The sequence below is a fragment of the Electrona antarctica genome, assembly GCF_951216825.1.
Source record: "Electrona antarctica genome assembly, chromosome: 2".
In the NCBI taxonomy this organism is placed as follows: Eukaryota; Metazoa; Chordata; class Actinopteri; order Myctophiformes; family Myctophidae; genus Electrona; species Electrona antarctica.
Genome location: NC_136807.1, coordinates 31,518,163 through 31,545,734, shown reverse-complemented (window position 1 = coordinate 31,545,734; position 27,572 = coordinate 31,518,163). Strand labels below are relative to the sequence as shown.

The window sequence follows — 27,572 nt, the reverse complement described above, 5'->3', positions numbered from 1 at the left end:
TTGATCCCTCACACAGTCATGTGAGGGATGCATGTACGTCCAGTCATCTCAGACCGTAAGAAGACAGTCACACTGGTGGTTGTTTGTATACAAAGCTATCCCGGGGCAGCTGAGCGACCAACTTACATAAGTTACTCTTTCCACAACGTGGACTTTACAATCTGAGGTCACTACAACAATATATCGTTGCTGTCGGGCAGAAACCTCCTATATCCATATTTTAACTTTTTGTGTTTTTTTTTCATAAATGAATGCCCTAGGCCCCGCCCCCTACTTGATCATCCTACACTATGCCCTAGGCCCCTACTTGATCATCCTACACTATGCCCTAGGCCCCTACTTGATCATCCTACACTACCTAGGCCCCTACTTGATCATCCTACACTACCTAGGCCCCTACTTGATCATCCTACACTATGCCCTAGGCCCCTACTTGATCATCCTACACTATGCCCTAGGCCCCTACTTGATCATCCTACACTACCTACCCTAGGCCCCTACTTGATCATCCTACACTATGCCCTAGGCCCCTACTTGATCATCCTACACTATGCCCTAGGCCCCTACTTGATCATCCTACACTATGCCCTAGGCCCCTACTTGATCATCCTACACTATGCCCTAGGCCCCTACTTGATCATCCATACACTATGCCCTAGGCCCCTACTTGATCATCCATACACTATGCCCTAGGCCCCTACTTGATCATCCATACACTATGCCCTAGGCCCCTACTTGATCATCCTATACTACAGTGTCACGCAAAAGCATCAAAAGTAGCATATCTACAAGCTCAAAATGCCGAGCAAAGCGACGGGTTTTGTGCTTGTGGATCTGCAACTTTTGCTATTTTTGAGGGGCGCTAGCCCCTCCTATACACAGGTTTAATGTTTGTCTTGAGTTCAATGTTTGTTTTGTAAACGCATTGACAATGAAGTGAAAATATACGTCATAATGTGTCATTTACGTCATATTGTCTCTTTATTGTTAATGGCATTTAATGTTTGTGTTTGCACCGTTTGTTTTACATCACCATTACATCACCTAATCAACATGAGTTAGACTTTAATATATTAACGCCCCTCACTTCACACGGGTGTGATTTTTGAATTTGAATCCCGACAGAGACGATATCTCAAATCACGTTTTCACTGTAAGAACTTAATTTGGGGAAACTATTGTTTTTCTATTGGAATCTACTACTACACAAATATGTTAGGTTTTTCTAACTGTCTGGAATGAATCATCTTAATGAACGAATTGGACGCTCTTGCCAAGGCAAGAAGAGCTCGTGTTTTTCAATTGTTTCTAGTTTTTAATTTTAAAAAAATAGTCTTGCATAGCCAGAGATATCTGCCTACTGATGTCTGGGGAAATCTAAATTGAATGTATTGGCGCCGCTAGAACAACAGAGAAAACAATGGCCAGTGATCTGAGAAATAAATCCTGATACCATCCCAACATGAAGGTCCGTTCTAAAGTCTTTGCATTGATGTTCTGCAATGCTGTTATCCAATATGTCCATTTCCAGTTTCCAATAGACGTCACCAGACATATCAGTATAGGCAGAGATCTCTGCTACGAGAGACTAATCGTCTCTGCCGGGTGGAAACTTCATAATGTCTAAAACTGTTACTTTTAAGGATTCAACTTCAAAAGTAGCAACAGTATAGCAGATCGACGCGTTGCAGTTCTGCTACTTTCGATGCTTTTGTGTGACACTGTAGTATGATCAAGTAGGGCCGCGTTAGTTTAAAAAACATAAACAGTTAGAATATGGAGATATGAGGTTCCTGCTCGTCCACAAGGATATGTTAAAAACTTAGCTTAACCATTAGTAGCATGTAGTTTACAGTATAATATATGATGTTAAACAGTTAACGTGAGATCCACATGGGAACAACGAACAACACAGACAACTGCTGATCCAGTCCAGCAGTTTGACAGCTTAGCTCTGGACACACGCACGCGTGCACACACGCGCGCACACACGTGCGCAGCCGCACACACACACACACACACACACACACACACACACACACACACACACACACACACACACTCCTACAGCCGGTTAGCTTCCTACCGAGCCACGCCGTAAAAAAAAAAAAAAAAGTGGTTGTTGACCATCTATGAGTCGAAGGACAGCTCCGTGCTGGACTAACACAGGTGCTTCCTGATTCTCTCCAAACCCCCCCTACCCTACCCCCACCCCCCTTTTCTCTGTCTCTATCCCGTCCTCTCCTCTCCTCTCTCAGCTCTTCTTCCCTTCAATCCCTTGCCTCCTCCCATATCCTCTCCTCTCCTCTCCTCTCCTCTCCTCTCCTCTCCTCTCCTCTCCTCTCCTCTCCTCTCCTCTCCTCTCCTCTCCTCTCCTCTCTCCTCTCCTCTCCCCAGTGTGTGCAGGAAGCAGTGATTCCAGAGAGCCCGCTCTTCTGATGATCAGAGGAAAAACACAATGCCTTCAGTGTGCTAGGAAGGAGCCTAGCTTGTAAAATGCACACACGCACGCACGCTTGCACACACACACACACACACACACGCACGCACGCACGCACGCTTGCACACGCACAAACACACACGTGCGCGTGACACACAAAGGAAACGAACTAGAATGGAACATGCTTTTACTATTAAGACTATTTTTTTTCTTTCCATATGACTTTCCCAGGAAAATCCCCCTCATCAGGGTACGTCCAGACAGACAGACAGACAGACAGACAGACAGACAGACAGACAGACAGACAGACAGACAGACAGACAGACAGACAGACAGACAGACAGACAGACAGACAGACAGACAGACAGACAGACAGACAGACAGACAGACAGACAGACAGACAGACAGACAGACAGACAGACAGGTTAAAGGGGTGAGGAGAACATTTTACTTCTCAACCGAGATCTGAGACCCACGTGATATTTTTTAGGGTGTGAAAATGAACCACTAGCTTCTTTAGCCCAGTTTATAGTGCGGCATAGAAATAGCAGATCTACAAGCTCAACAGTGTGTCGCATTGTGACACATTGTGAGCTTGGAGATCTGCTAGAGTCGTTTGTAGAGCAGCTACTTCTGGTGTGTGACACTGTCGTGCAACAGACTATAAACAAAGCATGTTTGATAGTGTGGGAGATTCCACCAGGAGCACCGCTAGTATAAATATAATGTCATTTATTTTTTGGGGGTGGGCCGTGGGGGAAGTGGTGGAAGAAGCACTTTTACCTTTTACTTGAGTAAATGTATCAATACCACCATGTAGAAATACTCTGTTACAAGTAAAAGTCCAGTATTCATTATGTACTTGAGTAAAATTATTGGTGTCAAAATATACTACTTACTAAAAGTAGAAGTACTCATGCACAATATCCCATTTCACAGAAATGACAGAACTACAAAACTCTTTGAGCTTGTAGATCAATCTATGTATTAATGTATGTTTTACAAAGAAACTAGTAGCTAAAGTTTCCAAATATTGTAGTGGACTAAAGTACAATATTTGCCTCTGAGATGTAGTAGAAGTAAAAGCATTGAAAATTGGAAATACTCGAGTAAAGTAAAAAACAATCCAGTACAGTAGCCTACTTGAGAACATGGTAGTTGGTTACTTTCCAACACTGGGTAATATAACGTGGGAATGCTAACTTATGGTAACCATCTGGCTTAAATACAGGCCAATGTGTTTGGACATGTATTAAGATAAATTTATACACTGAGCATTTAGCATGTCCCAATCACCCCTGGGAGCGCGTCACTCCTTTATTCGGGTGACACAGAATACAACTCTGTCCATTTCTGGAAGGCCTCAACAGTTGGTACCATTTAGGAAAACTAGGTCACTTCCGCCTTCTGTGTCTGTGTGTGCGCGCATGTGTGTGTGCGTGCATGCGTGTGCATGTGTGAGTATAAACATATTGAGCTCAGGAGGATGGCTACTTTGAGCAGAAACATGTTAATTCCAAACAGTTACTGTATACTTGACACACACACACACACACACACACACACACACACACACACACACACACACACACACACACACACACACACACAGTAACAACTGGAGGGTTACTTTTGCTCTGACAGTTTCACAGTTAACTTAACACGGTGTAGAACGACATACCTTCCTGGAAGTGCCGTAGTGCTAAAGCATAACGCTCTTAGCAACATAATACTGGTGGCTGCTTTGTTGCAGGCGCCAACAGAGACTTCCGTTGACAGAAGGGGCTCAGGTTTTAAACACAGCCTCCTACTCTGCACCATTGTTTCCATGTGTTCACACACACACACACACACACACACACACACACACACACACACACACACACACACACACACACACACACACACACACACACACACACACACGGAGTCTGCATTTGCAATTTTATTTTGCAGCCACATATGGCATTTGCAGTTTCTTTCTCTTTTTTGTTTTTGCTACTTAGCTTTTTTATTATCTTATTTTATTATCTTTTGTCTCTTATTTTATTATGTTTTATTATCTACTATTGCTTTTTAGATCTTCTCATTGTGTGTTTTTATTGTTGTCACAAAATCGAGGAGGAGGCTCTTAAGAACAAGAAATTCAACTTGTATTGTAAGTGCACATGACAATAGAAATCTTGTAAATACACACATGCATGTGTGTGTGTGCCGCCATGTCCCTGCATACGTACGTACGCACGCACACACGCACGCACGGACACATGCACACACACGCGCACGGACACATGCACACACACACACGCACACACTTGTACACATGCACGCACAGACGCTCATACACATGCATGCATGCACACACACACGGACACATGCACGCATTATGCACGCGTTATCTTCGTAATGCTTAATTTATGCTCCGTCGCATGACAGCGGCAGCGGTGGCAGCGGTGGCCGAACGGATAGCGGCGCGGTCTAGATACCGGAAGGTTCCCAGTTCGAATCAGCCGTCCGACACGTTAAAATTACCACCGCTGAAATGCCCTTGAACAAGGCATCAACCACTACGATGAAATGTGTTCTATGAGCAGGGCCTGGCTGGAAACAAGTTCTTGAGCTTAGCCCAGATACCCTGGGTAAATATAGATTTCATTTCATTTCATTTCATTTCATTTCACAGTGTCGCACACCGAAAAAAGACGACCTACAAGCTTGCATCGCGGACTTAAGTTGTACATCGACTATTTCCGGCGCTTGCCACCGCCGTGTGACAAAGTATAAATTGCCGCTTAAGAATTCCATCCGTCGGTTCATTCAGCGTGAACCAGTCGAACAGGAGTGTCAATCAGTGTCAGGCCAGGCATCAATGCTAACCAGTTTACAGTCTCCATTCCCCACCATTAGGTTAAATCCTGCAGCATTCACCATCACTACACCGTAGCTGCTTACTGGAACTACTCCCACACTAGAGGATCTTATCTGGTACAGCGGTGCACTTGGAGTAATCTCTTAAAACAAACCCGTCGCATCTCTCAATGCAGCGGAAACGGAATGCAAATAGTACACACACACACACACACACACACACACACACACACACACACACACACACACACACACACACACACACACACACACACACACACGCACGCACGCACACACGCGCACACACACATTCTTCCAGTCCATAAACAGTAAAAGATCAGCTTCCATTTCTTCCGGACATCCAGGACAAGAAAAAAAATAGGCTTCTAAAGATAGCAACAAAATATCGCAAAAAAAATGCTGATCAGATTCAGAGGCCTATTTCATATTGCACGCGTGTGCAATACACACTCACTCACACTCACACTCACACACACACACACACACACACAGAGTTGTGCGTGTTTGGCGGAGGTCCTAGCAACAGCAGAACTAGAGCTTGAGCACCATTATGGAAATCAGTGTGACACTGTGACAGGCTGAAGCTCCTCTATGACTCTGAACCTGACTCATGATGAGGAGACAGACAGACAGACAGACAGACAGACAGACAGACAGACAGACAGACAGACAGACAGACAGACAGACAGACAGACAGACAGACAGACAGACAGACAGACAGACAGACAGACAGACAGACAGACAGACAGACAGACAGACAGACAGGAAGAGAGAGGAAAGTACTTGGAGAGAACTGTGGGATGAACAAAGAGAGGTGAGGGGGGAGGCTGGGAGACAGAAATTAGGAAAGAAAGAAAGAAAGAAAGAAAGAAAGAAAGAAAGAAAGAAAGAAAGAAAGAAAGAAAGAAAGAGATCATCTCTGCAGTCTAAGATAGCGGTGGATACAAAATCTAAAAACATTCGGAAAGGTTAGTGAATGTGAGACTTTGTGAGTGTGTGCGTGCGTGCGTGCGTGCGTGCGTGCGTGCGTGGGAGGGGTCCTAGGTGAGGGAGATAATATTCCCTCCTCCTCCTCCTCTGTGTTTATCCAGCTCTGAGGGGAGGTGTTTACATTGGCCTGGTTAAACACAGACGGCCCCATTGGCTTTTGTTAATAATAAATAACGTAAACAGCCCGCCAGGACAAGGCATGCTGGGATTGCTAGCTGTAGGTAGCTGCTATTAGCTCCTTGAGGGCCATCGTCCTGCCTCTGACCTACTAACACCAGGAGACACGCTCACCCACTTCCCACAGAGAGAGACCTACTAACACCAGGAGACACGCTCACCCACTTCACACAGAGAGAGACCTACTAACACCAGGAGACACGCTCACCCACTTCACACACAGAGAGACCTACTAACACCAGGAGACACGCTCACCCACTTCACACAGAGAGAGACCTACTAACACTAGGAGACACGCTCACCCACTTCACACAGAGAGAGACCTACTAACACCAGGAGACACGCTCACCCACTTCACACAGAGAGAGACCTACTAACACCAGGAGACACGCTCACCCACTTCACACAGAGAGAGACCTACTAACACCAGGAGACACGCTCACCCACTTCACACAGAGAGAGACCTACTAACACCAGGAGACACGCTCACCCACTTCACACAGAGAGACCTACTAACACCAGGAGACACGCTCACCCACTTCACACACAGAGAGAGAGACCTACTAACACCAGGAGACACGCTCACCCACTTCACACACAGAGAGAGACCTACTAACACCAGGAGACACGCTCACCCACTTCACACAGAGAGACCTACTAACACCAGGAGACACGCTCACCCACTTCCCACAGAGAGAGACCTACTAACACCAGGAGACACGCTCACCCACTTCACACAGAGAGACCTACTAACACCAGGAGACACGCTCACCCACTTCACACAGAGAGAGACCTACTAACACCAGGAGACACGCTCACCCACTTCACAGAGAGAGAGAGAGAGAGAGAGAGAGAGAGAGAGAGAGAGGTGCAGAGACGGAGATGGTCAGGTCCCCCTAACCCGGGACCTGAACCCGGGTACCTGCCTGCCACCAGCCCACATGGGCGCCAAAATGTCTACTACTGAAGCCTGTTTGGGCAGAGGATATGTTGCATTTTGACATTCATGCATACATGGGACCAGTAGTGGTCCCAGTGATGTAAATAGGTTTTCATTGTAATGAGTCCCGGGATGCAGGGATGGTCTTTTAGATGAGTCCCACGGACATTTTATGAGTTCATTTTATATGGTTATAATGTGATTATATTCATGTAGAAAACAGAAGAAGACATGATTATTATAACTAAAGCTAACAAAAAAAAACTAGAATAAAAAACAGTATAGTACTGCATCCCGTGGATGCAGAGGTCATTGTTTTATTGCGTCCCTTAACTATAAACTGCGTTTTGGGATGCAAAATGCACCCTATTTTAGCCACGTGCAAAGGATCAGGAAGATCAAACAACCACCACAGTTGTGTTCACTTACATTAAATTGTGCAAAAGGATGCTACGCACACCAATACTTGTAGTGGTTCCGGTCCACGGTAGAATAATCTAAAAGGTATAGTCTTTGAAAGACAAAAAAGTGGCCTCTAGTCTAGTATTTTGGGTCTAGAACTCCACTGATGTGCAACCCATGTTTCTTATACTGTCGGTAGACATAACATTCATAGAAAAATGGTATGTTGGAGTCAGACTTGGATCAAGGTGAAGAGAAGTTAGGTAGTAGTAACAATAATATATAATGGAGAATATCAGATACAAGTGAATGTTAGAGTTAATAGGTAGCACAGGTTTACTCACCAATGAATAATCTACTCTAGCCTTCACATCACAAACACAATATCATTGTATTATTGTAATATTTATATACAATACATAGCATCTGAGTAGTCTGATTTTACTCTGGCTCTGGCTGGCCTGACTGTAGGGAACGGACTCCAGAAAGAAACAATGCATTTACTTTTTTCATCTAACAGCTGTTTTCTGATCTGCACTGAGCACCACACCAGCTGAGAGAGAGAGAGAGAGAGAGAGAGAGAGAGAGAGAGAGAGAGAGAGAGAGAGAGAGAGAGAGAGAGAGACAGAAGGGGGGGGATTGATCTGGGACCGTCTGGAACTGTGTGGGAGAGGGGGAGAATGGAAAGATGGAAAAAAGAGTAAGGTCTTGGGAATGAGAGAGATGTGTGATGTGTGTGTGTGTGTGTGTGTGTGTGTGTGTGTGTGTGTGTGTGTGTGTGTGTGTGTGTGTGTGTGTGTGTGTGTGTGTGTGTGTGTGTGTGTGTGTGTGTGTGTGTGTGTGTGTGTGTGTGTGTGTGTGTGTGTGTGTGTGTGTGTGTGTGTGGGGGCGATAAGGCTACCGGACTGCCGGAAATACGAAAGTCAGCCGAGAAGATGGCAGATCGATTTGTCCCCTGAGTCGCACAACAAACACAGTGTCTCACTGCACACAGCTCACCTCTACTGCAACCTCTGAGATCTCCCCATCAACACACACACACACACACACACACACACACACACACACACACACTAACATACTTGCGAAGACGTTGTCATTTTAGCACAATAAAAAGCCATTTTTACTGGGTTTTTTGTTTGGGGGGTTTTCAATCCTCAAGCCTAAAGCCTGAGTTGAATGGCGCTGCGCCACGTTATGTTATGAGCTTGTAGATCAGCTATAATAAGTTACAGCTGCACTGAACTATGAATCAAGCCTACCTCTCTAAAAAAACTTTTTAAACAACGTTTTTCTTGTGGGTGGACCAGGGAAATGTTTCTCACACTGTAATAATTCTCAAATTCTACTAGGCCTATACTTGTAGGCCCTCACAAGTATACTGTAGTGTACATATACTCACTCCCCCACTCTCTAGAGAGAGAGAGAGAGAGAGAGAGAGAGAGAGAGAGAGAGAGAGAGAGAGAGAGAGAGAGAGAGAGAGAGAGAGAGAGAGAGAGAGAGAGAGAGAGAGACTCCCTCTCTTTCTCTTGCCCTCCTCCTCCCTCATTCTTCATGTAAAGCCTGTCAGTGCTGCTTTATCTCACTGGACTAAAGCATAGACTGTAGTTTTACACTGTTTGGGGTTCTCACAGTAACTCACAGAGCTGCCGTCGGGTCTGGGTGGAGTCGGGTCGGGGTGGGATCTGCGTTCGGGCCAAATGCCCACAATCTGTCATGTGCAAACGTCCATGATGGACGGACCACCGTCCGGCACCCATGATGGACGGACCACCGTCCGGCACCCATGATGGACGGACCACCGTCCGGCACCCATGATGGACGGACCACCGTCCGGCACACATGCAACACATGCAGTAATAACAACACCACTGAAGGAAGGAAGTACTCACATTCTTTTACTTACTATAAGTATCAATACCACAATGTGGGGAAAAAGCACTATTCACGTTACAAGTAAACGTTCAGTATTCAAAATGTACTTGAGTAAAAAAAAAAAAAAGTATTGTTTTCAAAATGTATCTTTTGAAAATAGCAGAGCTACATGCTCACTTGTAGTTGCTTGTAGTGTTGTGGAGAGCGTGTAGTTTGGCTATTTTCAAATAGCTCAGAAGTATACAGTATTTAGGGATGGTTATTGGATGTTTTGTAATAATAATCCAAATCTGCAAAGTAACTAGTAGTAACTATTGTTATCAAATAACTAACTAATAAGCACGATATTTGCCAGATGGGATGTGATGGAGTATTAGTAAAAGAAAAATACCGCAAAATTCTACTTAACACCTATGATGCTAAAGAACTGTATACACGTCCTCTCAATCAAAACCACGGGGTGCCTCGGACGTGTATACATAGTCTTTAGGTCGTTTTTAATGATATAAAACGGGATCGCTGCAATCCATTTTTTGACAGCTCCCGTTGCTAGGAAACACCTTGCACAGAGCTCCTGGACATGTTTTGTGCATGCGCGCAGCCGTCCACTTCCTTGTTTACGGGCTGACAAATGTTGCGATTATCTCTAAATCTACGGCGCTCTCCATGGTTTTGATCAGAACGCCGATGTTCTACAGCCCTAATTTCTGACTTAACCGGCAAGCATCTCGTTTGGAATATTAACGCTTCTAAAGAGAGATCAGACTTGACAGCGCAAGGTAGAAATGGAACATTATACCTCCCGGTTTTGGGGGGAAATGGAAGGCGGGGCTTTTCAGAGTCAAATCTGCCTCATCTGCTTGGCACTCCAGCGCCTTTATTCTGAAGAACTCTGGCAGCATCACGTGGGTGCACGTATATGCTGCCAATTAGATGCTCATGTGTGCACGCAAACACACGTGCGCGCGCACGCACGCACACACACACACACACACACACACACACACACACACACACACACACACACACACACACACACACACACACACACACACACACACACACACAGAGAGTTAAATCCAAACTTTGATTCCACACAAGCAATCACCCTGCTTCCCCTACTGACACATACACAAACGCATGCGCATGCGCGTGCGCGTGCACACACACATACAGTAGTAAAAGTACACCCAAAGATAGTAATACACACACAGCCAGGACAGACTCACAGACAAACATACACATACACAGACAGATACACGCACACTGGCACACACAGACACATTTGCTGATTTCTAATGATATTGCAAACCTGTCCTCATCTTTGAGTGCATCACAGTCACAGTCACACTCTCTCTCTCTCTCTCTCTCTCTCTCTCTCCACTCAAATCATGTTCTGAAGAATGATTCCACTATACCCTATTCATCTTTCATCATCATCAGATTCATCATCACCAACACCACCCTCATCATCAGCTGCATGTGTCTACAGTACACACTACACACTCTACTCTACAGACTGTAGAGTCTAGAGTAGACTGCAGTCCAATGACTGATTGACTTTACTAGTCAATCACTGAAGTCAACAGCACCAATAAACACTAAACACACAAAGTTGATAAGCTGAGAGGGGGGCTGCCTGGTGACGTCAGAGAGGATATGATACAGCGTTGCTCCTATTCTAGTCCAGTAGTCCTGTCAGCGCAGCTTCATGTTGGTAAATAAATATGTGGATGAACGCCGCACACACACGCGCACACACACACACACACACACACAGAACAGCCCCTGGAGATACGGACGGGCCTTTCTGCTGCCCCGCTGACAGCTGGCAAAAGTATTTGGGAATTCTGGAAGACTGCGCTGCACACACACACACACACACACATACACAGTTACACACACACACAGTCTCCTACTCTCCTCAAAAAGAAAAAGTATAAACAACACCCACGAATATGAAAAAATACGACAGACAATGCCACAGACGGGAGTGTGGCTTATCGAAGTTATATGCACTTACCAGTGGCTGAAAGCCCCTGCATCTTGCACAAACTTTTATGTTTTCTTGTGTTTTGCTCTGCTGAAGCTGAGCCCGGTCCGTCCGTCCTTTTCCGCTGAGATTGGAAACGGTTCCCCTGTTCCTCCTCCCCGGCAAAACGGTGTCAAAAGTCGGGAGAGCCTCGACTTCTTTTTGCGTTGGTTTCACAAAAGCTTCGCCGGCGAACGATCATGGACTATCGGTGGTTCTTCTGTGGACACGCGAGGATTTATCCGGGCCATTTTCTGCAGATTCATACATTGATAGAGAGCAGTGATCATTGTAGTCCCGACTCCCTTTCTCCTCCCTCTCCCTCTCTCTCTCTCTCTCTCCAGAAACACAACTATCTTCTCTCTCTCTCTCTCTCTGTGATGCGCGCTCCCGTGTGCGAGCCGCGCGCGCTCCCTGTTCCATTCATTGAGCCTGGATCCACTGGGATGGAATAACCAAATTAATGGTCGAGTTCAAAGGAGTTTGGCATCAATGGCATGGCAATAATGTGGCTTTAATATTTGTTCCCTTTCATCCTTGTTTATCTGTTTATGATCTGTTTATTATCTGTTTATTAACAGATAAAGCCAGCCGTTCCAATTGTGTATTTTTTAAACTCACATGATTCATTCATCATTTATTTAATCTCCAGGCCATATGGATATTAATTTGGCAAAATCATACTACTAATACTGTACAGTAGTACACCATTTGAGTAAATGTACTTTATAGTTACTTTACTTGTCTTTCTCTGATCATTTCATCATATTGGCCTATTGGCAGCCGTGCATGGGAAGGCTTGTTGTCCCATGAAATTATGAAAGTGATTAGACCTCTCTCTCTACAGATCTTTTCTCTTTCTTACTCTTCTTGGCGTGTTGTGATGGGAGGGGGGTTCCTGGAACACAAATACCAACTGGCATTTCTATGTCAGTGCTCCCATGCCTTCTCTTCTCTTCTCCCTCGCTCCTGTTCCATTGACTGCAGTTTATTCCTCTGGAATTTCCAGCCCAGTTAACAATTGCTGTCAGCTGTCAGTGCAGTAGTAGAACAAGGATTTGACAGCTTGACTTTCCAGATCAACTGCAGGTAGGCCTATAAGAGGGTGCAATTATTTTATGCAAGCTTAAACCTTTCCTCTCCTCACTAATGTTCATTATAATACAATCTTTGTCTACTCTGTCTGTATCACAGAGGTGGGCTGTGGACAGTTGAGAAACCCGCCTATAATACCACCAGTGACTGGGAGCCCAAGCTATCAGAAACTGCCCACAGCCCTCCTGTGTGAGGAGGACCAATTATGAAGATATGGTTGAAAATGGGTGAAGTGGTCCTTTAAGTACTATTTGCATATAAATGGTTCAAAAAAGACCCGGTTGATTTGTTTCCATGATATATTTTGTAATGAAAGGTTTTTAATATAGTTTCATATTCCAGATATTCCTCAAATAACTTGTTTTTGATAATAGTTGTAATTATAATTGAAAATGCATACATTTAAGAGAATAAGAGTAAAATATAGTGGAAACTAGAAAAAGAGCCCTTCTGGGCACATGTCTCCACCAGGAGGATAGGAGTGTGTGTGATGTTTGGCAAAATAGTGATATAAACATGTTTGTTTGTTTTTTTGCAACAATTTTCTTCATTTTGTTGAGGAAATGCAGAGCCAGATCACTCATAGCATCTCTGAGGATAGAATTCTGGATGAGCAGGACATGTGCAGCATTTTGTACAAAACGGGCCACTCCTGCAGACTTTGGAAGGCAATCTTAGCCAATCAGTGTAGAATCTGAGAAATCAAACAGACTCGTCTTGATCACATGACTACAGAGATCATGTATACCGATTTGCATGAGATTTGGATGAAATCTGTGCGACTAATATAAACAATGTGTTTTGCAGAAATCGGCCTCATGGTGGCGCTATAACCGGCAGATGTGGAGGGATGCAGGGAAAATGTTTTTCCATGGCCTCTAGGGAGTGCGCATACAAAGTTGTACACAGATCGATGCAGTTATAGGTAAAAACAGGAATTGCCCTGTTATAGCGCCACCGTGAGGCTGGTTTGGAAAATAAATTGTGTCATGTCGTCCTCAGCCTAGTGGAAATGTGCGTGTATAATTTCACGGAAATTGCACACTGTGTTTGTGATTTGTGGCATTTTGTTCGAAACGGACCAATCATGTGAGCTTTGGAAGCGAATCTTAGCCAATCAGGAAGGAAGATGGGAAATGGTGCAGATCCGTGTTGATCACATGACTATGGAGATAGTGTATACCGAATTGTGTGATGTATGGATAAAATGTGTACGAGTAATCTACAGAAATGTGTTTTGCCTAAATCGGCCTCATGGTGGCGCTATAACAGGCCGTTGAGGAATATTTGGGGCAGAGGTTCGTCGTTTGCATCCAGAGAGTGTGTGTGCAAAGTTTGGCATGGATCGGGCCAACAGTGCCGGAGATTAGCTGGTAACAGACGGACGGAAGGAAGGAAGGAAGGACGGACGGACGCACACACACACACACGGACGGAGTGCAAAACATACTCTCTCCCCATGCCTTCGGCCTGGTCTCGGCATGGTGGAGACAAATATCAATAAAGTTAAAATGTACAAGGCAGCTTGCTTTCTTAATCCCATTTTGCTAATTTCTCTGAACGTCAGATGGTTAGAGGTTCAAGGAAAGCTAGGCTATGAATATATATTGTTTAATGTTAGCACTGCAGAATAGAATTGAATAGACATAGAATAGAAATACTTCATCGTTCCCCAAGGGAAATTAAAAAAACACAGCTGCTTTCATCAGCAAAGTAGTCATTGTTTTCTGTAAAGTTGTGACATGGCCTGTTTGATGTAGTAGACTAGGGCTGTATATCTCCCCTTGTCCTGTCAGAGTCCCGTGTAAAATATAGGCTTCTTCATGTGGTCAGTTCAAACCACCTGGTATGACTACCCCCCCCCCCCCCCCCCCTACTCTCCCCACAAAGAAGAGCCCTATTTTCGTCAGTTCATAAACCCCTTATCCCAACTACTTTGCCTTTTGTACTATTTTGAATATTAGTTTGGTTACAATGTTTTTCAAAATAGTAAATAGTAAAAAGAAATAGTAAAAAAGACAAAGAAGTTTAGGGATAAGGTGCTTCTGTACTCTGTTTAGAGCTAAATAGCATTCCATTTAGCTCTGGTTTTGGGTAGATCATTTCCAGTATGTAAGCTAGCTCTCTCTCTCTCTCTCTCTCTCTCTCTCTCTCTCTCTTCAACTCAAAGGGCTTCATTAGGAAGTGTGAATTCTGTGAAATAATACCATAAAAATGCATGTAGGCTACAATAAAAAGGAATCGTGTAAACAGCTGTCACATTGCAACTTTGAAAAACTATAGCTTATATGAAACCACAAATATGTGCATTCTGTTTAGAAATAGGCAAGGATAGCTTATTATACAGTAGCAGCAAACAAGTAGCAGCACATTTTCAAGGTCAATGCAGATATTAAATGGTAAATGGTGCATTTATATAGCGCCTTTATCCAAGGCGCTTTACATAGATTGTGCATTACATTCACCCATTCACACACACATTCATACACCGATTGCAGCGGAAGCCATGCAAGGTACCAACCAGCACATCGGGAGCAATTTGGGGTTCAGTGTCTTGCCCAAGGACACTTCGACATGTTGATTGATTGATTGATTGATTGAAGAATTTATTAACAGTTTGCAGAATTACAGTACATTTCAAGCACAAACTCAATACAAAGGCTGTTAACTGTGAGTGGACGACCCAATTAAGCATTACACTTGTTTCCAACAGGGTCCACCATGTTCAAATCATCAAAACATTTAGAGACGTACAAATAGACACTTCTATAGACAGAACAGGAATTCATCAAAAAAGAATTCATCAAAAAGGAGGTAAAAAGGGAAAAGAAATATATACAGTGAGGGGAAAAAAAGGGGGGGGCGGGGGGGGGGGGATTCAGATTTTACGGGGGCCAGTTTCGAATTGCAGCCATCCGTAGGTGCCCTTTGAGAGCGGTTTTGAAGGAGTCAAGGGATTCAGGAGGAGCCTGAATCAGGAGGAGGAGGAGCCGGGATTCGAACCGCCGACCCATGGATCATTGGACGACCTGCTCTACCTCTTGAGCCACAGTCGCCCCGACATTGTAGGCTATAATACATTTGGACTTTGGAGACAATTATCAGCAATTTCTCAAATGTATCTCTCTCTGTGTGTGTGTGTGTGTGTGTGTGTGTGTGTGTGTGTCTGTGTGTGTGTGTGTGTGTGTGTGTGTGTGTGTGTGTGTGTGTGTGTGTGTGTGTGTGTGTGTGTGTGTGTGTGTGTGTGTGTGTGTGTGTGTGTGTGTGTGTGCGTGTGTGTGTGTTCATGTTGGTATCCATCCCAACATGAACCACACTGCATTCTCCATCCACATCCAACCCCAAGCAATAAAGAGACAATGGCCCACATCCTCAATGGCTGTAGATTTTACAGAGGACTGTATATTGCCAGGCATGACCGGCTGGTGGATCTAATCTTTAGCAACATCAGAGAAGTACAGGACTTAACATCTAAAATGTATTTGCACAGCACTGTTAATCCACACTGGTTTGAACACAATTCCACTGATGAGAACATTTTCTGTAATATTCCAAATGCTCCAGATATTATTTTTATTAATGAAACAAGTAAATCAGTTGTCATCTTTGAAATAGGCTGTTCTTTTGATCTGTACATGGACATTTGCTTCACATCCAAACTCATGAAATATCAGCCCTTGGTAGAGTGTATCAAGTCACTTGGCTATAACTGCCAATTCATTGTGCTCGTGTTTGGAAGTCTGGGGCATGTCCACAGACTTGTGCTCCGTGGATTGCAACTTGGAGGACTGCAGAAGATCGCTGCAAAAAGACTGGCCAAATATTGCTCAGTCTCTGCAGTGATCGGCAGCCTCTCTATTTGGAAGAGGCGATGCTTTGTCTATCCTTGAGTGGACTATTACATTTTCATATATTGTTGACTGGTGCTAGACTATAATCATTGCATTTCATATTACTGTGAGTTAATCATACTGCATATGGTGTCTGGTTATGCCTTCATTTGAAACCCTCCTCAAAAATGTTTGGATCTGTTATGCTACTGTTTGTTGTAGATCCAAATAAAAGTATTCAAATGTGTGTGTGTGTGTGTGTGTGTGTGTGTGTGTGTGTGTGTGTGTGTGTGTGTGTGTGTGTGTGTGTGTGTGTGTGTGTGTGTGTGTGTGTGTGTGTGTGTGTGTGTGTGTGTGTGTGTGCGTGCGTGCGTGTGTGTGTGTGTGTGGTGTGTGTGTGTGTCTTTCCCTTTCTCCTATCCACCATTTCTCTCTCTTGTTGAAACCAGCGTCAACTGGGCTAGTGGGCTACGCACCATTAACCCCCTTTGTGACATGCCACTGTAGCTGCACGCTTCTCCTCTGCCTCAAATCAACACAGACAACAGTGGGGTCTGTCACTCTGTAATGATACACCCCCAAACCCCCCCACCCCCCACACACCACCATCTGGCAGCCTGCCAGCCACTACACCACTCTATTCACACCACCCTGTAATAGACCACTGTCACTGTAGCACTAGCATTATATGCAAGCCCCCAGGCACTGACAGTGGTGGAAAGTAACTAAGTACATTTACTCAAGTACTATGCTTAAGTTCTATTTTGATTATTATTATTTTTTACTTTACTTGAGTATTTTTCTATTGTTTATACTGTGTCAGAGTAAATATCATTTCACCTTTTTTTTTTTTTTTTACTTCATTAGAATTATTTGACAGCTTTTTAGTTAGTAAGACAAATATTCTGAAGCCAACACTTTTGCACTTTTACTGAAGTAAAAACAAGGTATTTATACGTTTACTAACTTTACTTGAGTAAAACATTTTGAGTAGCCTACTTCCTCCTCCACCACTGCCTCCAGGACATTCCCACAGTTGTAATAGTTTATTTATCCTAATCTATAATCAGCCTAAAGGGGCCATTCTCCCCAAACACTATAACTATCATTCACCATTATCTCTGTTATAGTGGTGGAGTGGACTTTGTCATCACCGGCAGTTAGAAAGAGTGGTTCCCAAACGTTTCAGGTCGAGACTCAAAAGAAAGATAGGACGTTTGCCCGAGACCCAAACTTGTGAAAATAGTAGATCTACAAGCGCACAACGCATTGTTTCACGTCACATTGTCAGCTTGTAGATTGGATAATTTCACTACTTCTTAATTATTTTCTTTTTTTATTTATGGGACTTCTTAGATTTGTTTGTTTGTTTATTTTTTTGTAATACTTTTTATATTAAAAAACGAATCTTTTGAAATATAGGCCTATTTTTTAAATGTAGGAGAAAAGAACATGGGAATTTTGCTCGTGACCCATAAAATTTGGTCCATGACCCATAAATGGGTCCCCACTGTTTGGGAAACAGTGATTTAAAACAATTACAAAAAATCTTTCGTTAGTCGTAGTTATGGTGCTTGGTGTGTGAATGGCCCTTTAATCACACATTTTCCCCTTTCCATTTGAGAGACCCAGCAGCAGGTACTTGAAGGAGTGCAGAAAACATTCTCTCCTCACTGGCCTTTGATTTCCAGTCTTGCAGTGCAGAGAGAATGATTTCTGAACGTGTCAGTGCACATGCTGAAAGGCCTCTGGAAGTTGTTGCTGTGGATGGCTGTAAATAGGCCAGGACGCACGCACGCACGCACGCACGCACGCACGCACGCACGCACGCACGCACGCACGCACGCACGCACGCACGCATGCACGCACTCTGTCTGTCTGTCTGTCTGTCTGTCTGCCTGCCTGCCTGCCTGCCTGCCTGCCTGCCTGCCTGCACACACTGTCTGTCAATCTGTCTGACAACTCTGACTGTAGTCCAGCCCTAGGGTCCAGCTGGGAGACATCCACATCCCTAGGTTCCTGGAATACGCGCATGCACACACACACACACACACACACACACACACACACACACACACACACACACACACACACACACACACACACACACACACACACACACACACACACACACACACACACACACACACACACACACAAATTGTGCTATTTGATAAACTGTTTTTTTAAACTCATTTTGGATGATATTGTTTAATGGGTTATGGGTATTGTGTCTCTGATGTCTTATTCAGTGGGCAGGTTTTTAGAAGGTGTAACTCAGTTTCCACCACCAGTAATCACACACCAGCAAAACACTAATCAGTGTCTGTCACATACAATCAGCGTCTGTCACATGCAATCAGTGCTTGTCACATGCAAATTACGAGGTGACACTGGCTGTCATTCCCTTTCATGTTAACTGACACAGACACCAGCGATAGTGTAGAGAGATACATCTTGCCTGTTCCGACCTAGAATTACAATGGATGATCTGCCTCTAAATACAGGTGTGAACTAGAAAAAGTGCCCTTCTGGGCACAGGTCTCCACCAGGAGGATAGGACTGTGTGAGATGTTTGGCAAAATGTTTAGGAGTAATATAAACATGTTTGCCTTTGATGGATGATTTGAGGCATTTTGTTCCAAAAATGTGTTTTGCAAAAATCAACCTGTTGGTGGCGCTATAACAGGCCAATGTGAAAAGGGTGGGATATATTCCTCAGCCTAGTAAGAAAATGTGTGAAAGATTTCACGTAAATTGCATGCTGCGTTCATGATTTGAGGCTTTTGTTCAAAACGGGGCAATCTTGCAAACTGTGAAAGCCAATTATAGCCAATTAGGATGGAATATTAAATATCGGACCGATCCGACTTGAGCACATGACCATAGAGATACTGTGTAACGATTTGTGGATTTTTGGACAGAATCTGGAGGAGTAATATCAAAAAATGTGTTTTACAAATGTCGGCCTCCTGGTGGCGCTATAAAAGGCAGATGCGGAAAATGCAGGTCAAAGGTTGGTCCTTGGCCTCTAGGGAGTGTGCATGCAACGTTTCACGCAGATCGGTGCAGTTTTAGGTAAAACATGTGAAAAGCTGCCTCATGGTGGCGCTATAACAGGCCGTTCTGGAAAATGCGGGGCAGAGGTTCATCGTTGGCATCCAGGGAGTGTGTGTGCAAAGTTTGGCATAAACCGGGTTAACGGTGCCGGAGATTAGCTGGTAACAGACGGACGGAAGGACGGACAGACACACGGACACACACACGGACGGAGTGCAAAACATACTCTCTCCCCATGACAACTACGTCTGAACACACTCAAGGAGCCTTGACATTCAAGGTTGGGGCACTTTCAGTGCAGTATGAGACGTAGGCTATTGTTTTTGTCCACATCTGGGTCGCACAGTGGATCAGGAGGTAGAGCGGCTCTTGGGAAAAGAGTCATGGAATTCTGGATCAATCAGTAATTGATTAGGCAAGAGGAGTCAGAGACAATAATATTCAAGGTGGTGGACGGTTATGCTTTAATATAGATGATATAATGGGGAGAAAGAAGTAGGCTATGTGACAACGCCAACAGTGGTAGCCCAAGGTAGTTCTGCCAACACACAAGGATCAGATCATCATAGTTCTAATCTAGCTGAAGGAAGGACAAGCTGATCAAATCACAACAAGCCAAGCTGTACCAAAACGATAGCTATCAGACCAAGCGGAGACATCTTGACTCCTAGCTACAAAATATCATGTACATATCATACGGCAGAAAGATAAACAATATAAGGTACGACAAGTAGGCTACATGTTGCGTTAAATCATGGCTCAGATTTCACCCGCTAACACCAAAAGTGTCAGCAGGTTTCTAACACAATGCAAGGGCTATACACCAACTCTCTTTGCTGTACAAGCTAAGCTCACATCACAACCTTGTGAGCTATTTTCATCAAATGTCAAATTCATCAAATATTTTCACAAAATTTTTCACCTATGACATGCCCTGGCCTGAATGTGGTGAGGGACCACCTAGGCTGCCATGGCTCGTGACAGACAGACAGATTCAAACTCAGGCATGTGGAATGTTGTATGTGTATCAGGATGAAGGGTTCATCAACATAAAGTGCAACTACCCATAACCACTGAAGTATTATTATTTTTATCCATATGATGATATGATCTACACAACTCAACATTAAGTTGATGAATTTTGTGCTTTCACAAAATAGCTAAATTGAGGGTTCGCTGCTATTTCTATTCCTAGGCTGATTTGTTTCCAGTGTGCCCCTGGTGGAATGTTTATGTAGCATGAGGTACGTAGGGTTCATCAACGTTCCCTTAGGTTTTCAAAGTGGGGCCCCAGTTCCAGGGCGTCCCCAGCTAAATTAATGATAGTTAGGTCTGTAACTCTCTGAGTTATGGAGGTCTGTGGCCTAATCATCAGCTGACCTCCCAGTTTGATATGCATACCAAAATGGGAGGTCCCTGAAATGAAAAGGTTTGAGAACGATAGCCTTTACGTACACCGGTCCAGGAAAAATATACATGAAAGACTGTGTGTTTGAAGAAGATACACATGAAAGACTGTGTGTTTGAAGTAGATACAGTGTATGTATGTATGTATGTATGTATGTATGTGTGGAGCCGACATCATCATGTTGTTTCCCTCTCCATGCAGAGCAGACCACCTGATGTCCTTCCAGGCCTGATCCTTCAGGCTCCACGTGGAGAGATACAGTACAGTACAGGTCATCACATGATGCATCACATGACGGCTACACATGAAGGAGACTCTTTGTAGGAGTCATTCTGATTCAGTGTCACTGAAATAAACACACACACACTCATGCACATGCAGAAAGACATTTGGACAGTCAGTCAGGCAGTCAGGCAGTCAGGCAGTCTGGCAGGCAGGCAGGCAGGCAGGCAGGCAGGCAGGCAGGCAGGCAGACAGACAGACAGACAGACAGACAGCAAACAGAAATATCACTTACACACACGCACGCACGCACACGCACACACACACACACACACACACACACACACACACACACACACACACACACACACACACACACACACACACACACACACACACACACACACACACACACACACACACACACACCTATATGTACCGGTATATGAAATGAAATGAAATGAAATGAAATGAAATCTATATTTACCCAGGGTATCTGGGCTAAGCTCAAGAACTTGTTTCCAGCCAGGCCCTGCTCATAGAACACATTTCATCGTAGTGGTTGATGCCTTGTTCAAGGGCATTTCAGCGGTGGTAATTTTAACGTGTCGGACGGCTGGTTCGAACTGGGAACCTTCCGGTATCTAGACCGCGCCGCTATCCGTTCGGCCACCGCTGCCACGATATATCTTACTGTATACTCAATAGCCATATCAATAATATCTGGAATATCTGACCTGCTTGTATAAACAGATATTTCACTCAACTCCCATCAGTAATATTAGGATATCTGACCCTAACCTCAAATGATGGGAGCTTGTACGAAAAATAATTCCACCCATTTCACACCTGTAATCCTGTAATGTAATGACAATCTTTCAAGTTTGTATCTTCCTAATACCAGGGATATAGTGCCACCAAGTGGTGAGTGGTCAGCAATGGGATGTGGTCAGAACAAAAGCTGAGGATAATCATAGCACACTGTCAGTCACAATAGGTGTAATCAATCACAGCACCTGACTGTAGATTTGGGGAGAATTAGGTCATGGCATGACTCCCAGTGACCTACATGCTGTGTGCCAGCCAGGCCGGCCAGGCTGTTGCAGGACAGGATATACGAGACGAGAGGGTCCAACAAAGACTCCTCTGTTGTTACTATGATGTCATGGACTGCCGATGATGAATTGACCCCTTCCCTCTGTTCCACCAAAATATGCACAGCCTATCAAATTCAATCGTACGGCCACATGGCAAACGGTAGAATAGTACTCTGTAGTAGTGTTGTGGACAAGCTTATGTCACGTGTCAAAGTGTCCCTAAGCAAGACACTTAAGCGCTAAGCGCTCGCCGGGCACAGTGCCCACTGCTCCTAAGCGCTAAGCGCTCGCCAGGCACAGTTCCCACTGCTCCTAAATATCTAGGATGGACATATTGCATTTGTATGTGTAAAAGTACAGTGACAAAAAAAAGAAAATACCCCAAAGAAGTGGAGTTCATATTTATTATTATGCTCATTATGCATGTGGTTCTCAAAGTGGGGTCTTTGGCGGGGTTCCAGGAGATCCCCAGCAAAATATATTGGAAAATATTGCATAAATTGAACATTTTTAACACAAATCTTAGCTTCAGAGGGTCTCTGGCACAGAACATTTTCACATGGGGTCCACAGTAACCTCGGTCTCAGCCTTACTCATCTGCGAAGAGAAAAGCCTGGTCACAACCTGACGGCCGGGCTCCACCGGGCGCGTCAGCGTCGCGTCTCCGTCACCGTCAGGGAATGTTCCCTTTTTAATCAATGAAGGGTGGCTCCACTGCCCGCGTTGACGGAGACGCGACGCGTGCATTAAAATTGAACCGGTGCGTTTTTTGACGCGACGCAGACGCAACGCAACGCGTCCGGTGGAGCCCTGGCGTAAGGCAGAGAGTGTATCGGCGGAAGTGTCGGGCTGGAACATCCATCAGATATATATACAATATTTTTTCGACTAATCACAACACTTGTGACGGAGAATGTAAACTGATTTGAAAAGCGGCAACGTAATTTCCTTGAGTGTAACTTCCCGTAATTTCCCAATTAAAAAGTGTCCTCTGTTCCTTCACTGTGACTGGTGGACAGACTGGACACATGCGCTGCATGGCCTCAGATGGATTGTGAGTGTGACCGATCAAATGCGAGTCCTGTGCCAGAGTGGCACAGTATTCTATCTAGACTAAGAAACACATCAACGACTGACTGTAACAACTTCTGAAGAAAGACCCCATTAAAACTATACTTCTGCTGGTTCCAGCTCGTCAGCATGTGTTCTGCTAGTTTGAATAGCTCCAACAGGAAGCCATGGCGGTCCACTCCAAAACCGAGGAGAGCTCCCGCGCTCTGGCAGGAAGCGCTGGGTGTATGAAAGGTCAGAAGCCAATTGGCTCGCCTCTGTATATGTGGGCGTGTCTTTAATTTGCTGCCGAGAGAGAGAGATGGAGGAGAGATTAGGGTATATGCACAGCAGCCATTCAAACTCTTCCTACTTCCGGGCCTCTTCCGACTTCCTTCACAGGTGTTACCGTCACCGATGATAAATTAAGGCTCTGTTCCATTTAGTGCAGTGATTCTCAAACTTTTTAATTTCAAGGGCTCCCATAACTCCCATAACCAAATGGACAAATGTACAAATTTGTACACTCTCAGAGTCACACACCCATACAGGGCCATTTGGAACCCACTCAAGGTTACTTTGAGACAAACTGGTGTAGCAGAGGTTTCCAGTGAGCCAACATGCACAGTAGCAGCACCCTGAATGTAGCAGAGGTTTCCAGTGAGCCAACATGCACAGTAGCAGCACCCTGACCTTAAATTCCAAGCTAGATGGCAGAGAAAAGACTGAGGGAGAAGTTGGTTTCATTGTCTGAAATGTGATCTATGCTGCAGATTTTCAGACAGCTGGGAAGTTCCCCTCGTCTCCCCCTCCTCCTCCTTGACTCCCCCTCCTCCTCCTCCTCCTCGGCTCCCCCTCCTCCTCCTCGACTCCCCCCCTCCTACTCGACTCCCCCATGCAGGCCAGAGCAGAGCTTCCAGCTGGGAACACTCTGGAGGAGAGAGAGAGCAGCATCTGACTGCATACTTAGCGAGTTAACCCTTCACGTGCTCATGAAGATCTGCAGTTGTCTGACCTGCTGGTATATTTATTTTCACTCTCATATCAGGAACATTGTAATATCTGTAGAACTGTTCATCCTTGTTCTTTCTTTCTCAATAACTCATTAAGACCTGAGGCAGATTCTACAAATGCCTTCTAAATCAGTAGTTCTAACGTTTTCGTGCCACGGACCGCCACATTTAGGCCTATAGGCCTATTTGGCCGCATGCAGACCCCCGTGTTAAAATTAAAAATGATTAAACACTTTCAAGATTTTCCAAAAATGTTAAAAAATACAAGCTTGCAGCATGGCATGAAGCAATATTTTGGAGAACCACCGTTCTAAACCACTTTTCAAAATCCTAATAGTTTTCTGAAAAACGTATGTTTCTATATATTTCCTAGCCTGGGTTCCAGCCTGATTCGCTGCGTACCGTGGATCTGAAAATGTCACTGCAGCAATTCAGGCTGGAATCCAGGCAAAAAATGTCCCGGTTTTAATGGGTTTGAAATGATCGGACATTAAAATGACAGAGATTGTCGAAAAAAAGTTTTACCCACTTCTTTACACCTGCAAAAACATGTGATGAGACAATAAAATGTATTCTGATTCCTGACTGCTGCAAAAGAAGCTATAAATAACAACACAGAGTGACATCTTGGGGACGTTAAGTCACGTTTATTGATTTTTAGCCAGTATGACTACCTTTACACAGTCGAGGAAAACAAACAACACTTTTATACTGTTAGTTTCAGCAGTAATACATCAGACTAAACTCTGTTTTTGTGTTTTCTTCCTTTTTTCCAACCCTTGACAAAGTTATACGTTTGTTTTTCAATTCTGTGTAAAGGTTCCCATGTGACTGAGGAACATGCATATGACATTTAGCTGTAATCAATATGCCTCTAATCATAATGCACATTATCAATAAGAATACAGTACTGCATGACAAATTCAAATAAATACCAACATACAAGTGAAGTCGTTATTATTTCATATAAAGGTATCAAACTCTCATTATGGATCAATACTGAAACACAATATGACAATATAACGTTTGCACTGCTAATAATAACACAATGCCATCGCTTCCAGCAAACAGAAAACCTCTTTCTTCGTTCTTTTCAATGTAAAACGTTTATTTAAAATTGCACTTTAATTTTGTAGCTTCTCATCCACATTTCAGACTTTTTTTCACCGCCTCAACAAACAAGCAACTGGCTGTAATGGCACGATTCAAGCTTGTTGATGCAAATTGTTGTTTTCTGTTTACTGAAAACATAATGCTTAAAGATGGTGTAAAAAAAAAAAAAAAGATTAAAGAATAAAAAACAAAACTGTAAATGACAACAAAGGATAGAAATGTGCTCTCTGCACATTATTCAACAATACTATGGATATCACATGACCTTAACCATACAAAGCTAGAGATACGTAGATGTTTCCAATAGTCCAACACATTACAGATGCTTGGAGCATTTTGTTCAAGAATAATAATAATAATAATAATAATAGGAGGCCAAAGGGATTTTATTTGGTTCCCAAAGTTTGATACAAAATAAAATAAGGAAAACAAAAATGAAAAAACATCAACTTCTCAATACCCCTGAATTAATTGTTGGGACCACTAACCGACAGAATTCAATGCAATTTCAGTTTTATTGAGCTAATTTCAAAAGTATCATATCAATCGTGCTGAAAGGTGTCATTGTTCCCTTTGCACTTATTGCTGCTCACAGTCATTTTGAACCAATAGCCCCCACCTGAAGCAAAATAAAACATAAAATGCTAGTCTAAGATTCTCCCTTGAAACAATGAAAGGCACTACTGGTCAGAAACAAAGAACTAAAACGTAAAACAAAAAGTCCTGGCGCTCAGCGAGGAGAGCTACGGACGACACCGAACCCACTACACCTCTCTGACTGACGCTTTGTCTTCTTTCAGATTCTTGATTCTTTTCCTAAACGGCGTACCAAGATTTGGCACAATAAACAAAGAGAGAATGAAACAATTCCAATTTGGAATTTAATTGATTCACTTGCAGAGAATTCTGGAGGTCAGTGATCCCTTTTCAGTGGAACGCCCCTGGTAAGATGATAGGGAAAACCCAAACTTACCAATTTGAATCGAAGCGTTGTCAAGTTTTCTTTTGTGTTATTTTGAACTATTCCTAGGAATAATAAATACATGAAAAAAAAACCCAGAATTTGCTCACCCTGGATTTTTTTTTAAAGAGCATGGCAGTAGAACAAACATAATTATAATAACATAATGACATAACATAACAATGCAACAATGGTTATTCCATGGATAAATTCTGAAGGATAAAGTCAAATAGTAGGTCTGTGGTTTCTGGTATCTTAAGGAGTAAATAGTCTCTGTCATTTTAACCCAGAGACAATTCAGACGGATGTATATTTATATTCATCATATAGCATGTAGATACTGAATAACTCACAAACCACTACTGCTTTTTCCTAGGTTAATAATGGTATGTTATAATCCTATATAATAAAAGTGCACAGGTTAAGAAAACAATAAACTAAAACAAAAGAAAAACAAGATTAAACAGCTTGTTGATTTACATTGGGAAACAACCCCATTTCCCACTCAATCATGAACTCTGTTTATGTTCATTTTACTTGTGTGAAACATTGGCTTCCGACAGCAGCGCCTAAAAATAAGCAACCATGTTTTCATTTCTGTTCAAAGTGTCTCAACCGAGGAGGGAAAGAAGCAGGACATTTTCCAAATCAGTGTTTTCATTTGTTTGTGTGTGTGTGTGTGTGTGTGTGTGTATGTGCGTGTGTTTGTTTTGATGTCTTCGAGTCCAAATAGGTAATATGCAGTAGTGTTAACTCTTTTCGGGTAACCAAATCAGCAGTGAGAATGGACCTTGATGGTACTTCCTCATCCGGGCAGAATTATCGTAATTACTGCAAAATGGGAAAAAAACAAATCATCAGACTTTGCATTCATAATTAATTTAGAGTGCACGCCAGCCCAAACAGTTAAGAAAACGGCAGCTCTTGTTAGTTGGAAGCAACTAAAAATGTCCAAAAGGTATTAAGCTGTGTTAGGTG

At 43.6% G+C, this 27,572-nt stretch overlaps 2 protein-coding genes across 2 annotated transcripts in view; both read right to left on the bottom strand.

Moving 5' to 3' along the window:
* fgd (faciogenital dysplasia) overlaps window positions 1–12,051 on the bottom strand; it is a 93,805-nt gene extending 81,754 nt beyond the window's left edge. Inside the window, exon 1 of the mRNA XM_079526493.1 lies at window positions 11,737–12,051. Coding sequence (XP_079382619.1) covers window positions 11,737–11,758 — 22 coding nt within the window. The 5' untranslated portion in view covers window positions 11,759–12,051. The remainder of the gene's footprint in view (window positions 1–11,736) is intronic.
* A 13,101-nt stretch (window positions 12,052–25,152) lies between these two features.
* The window catches only part of LOC306918149 (BICD cargo adaptor 2), a 70,004-nt gene continuing 67,584 nt past the window's right edge, over window positions 25,153–27,572 (bottom strand). The window contains exon 13 of the transcript XR_013789291.1: window positions 25,153–27,425. The gene's annotated coding sequence lies outside the window, so the exon portion shown is untranslated. The remainder of the gene's footprint in view (window positions 27,426–27,572) is intronic.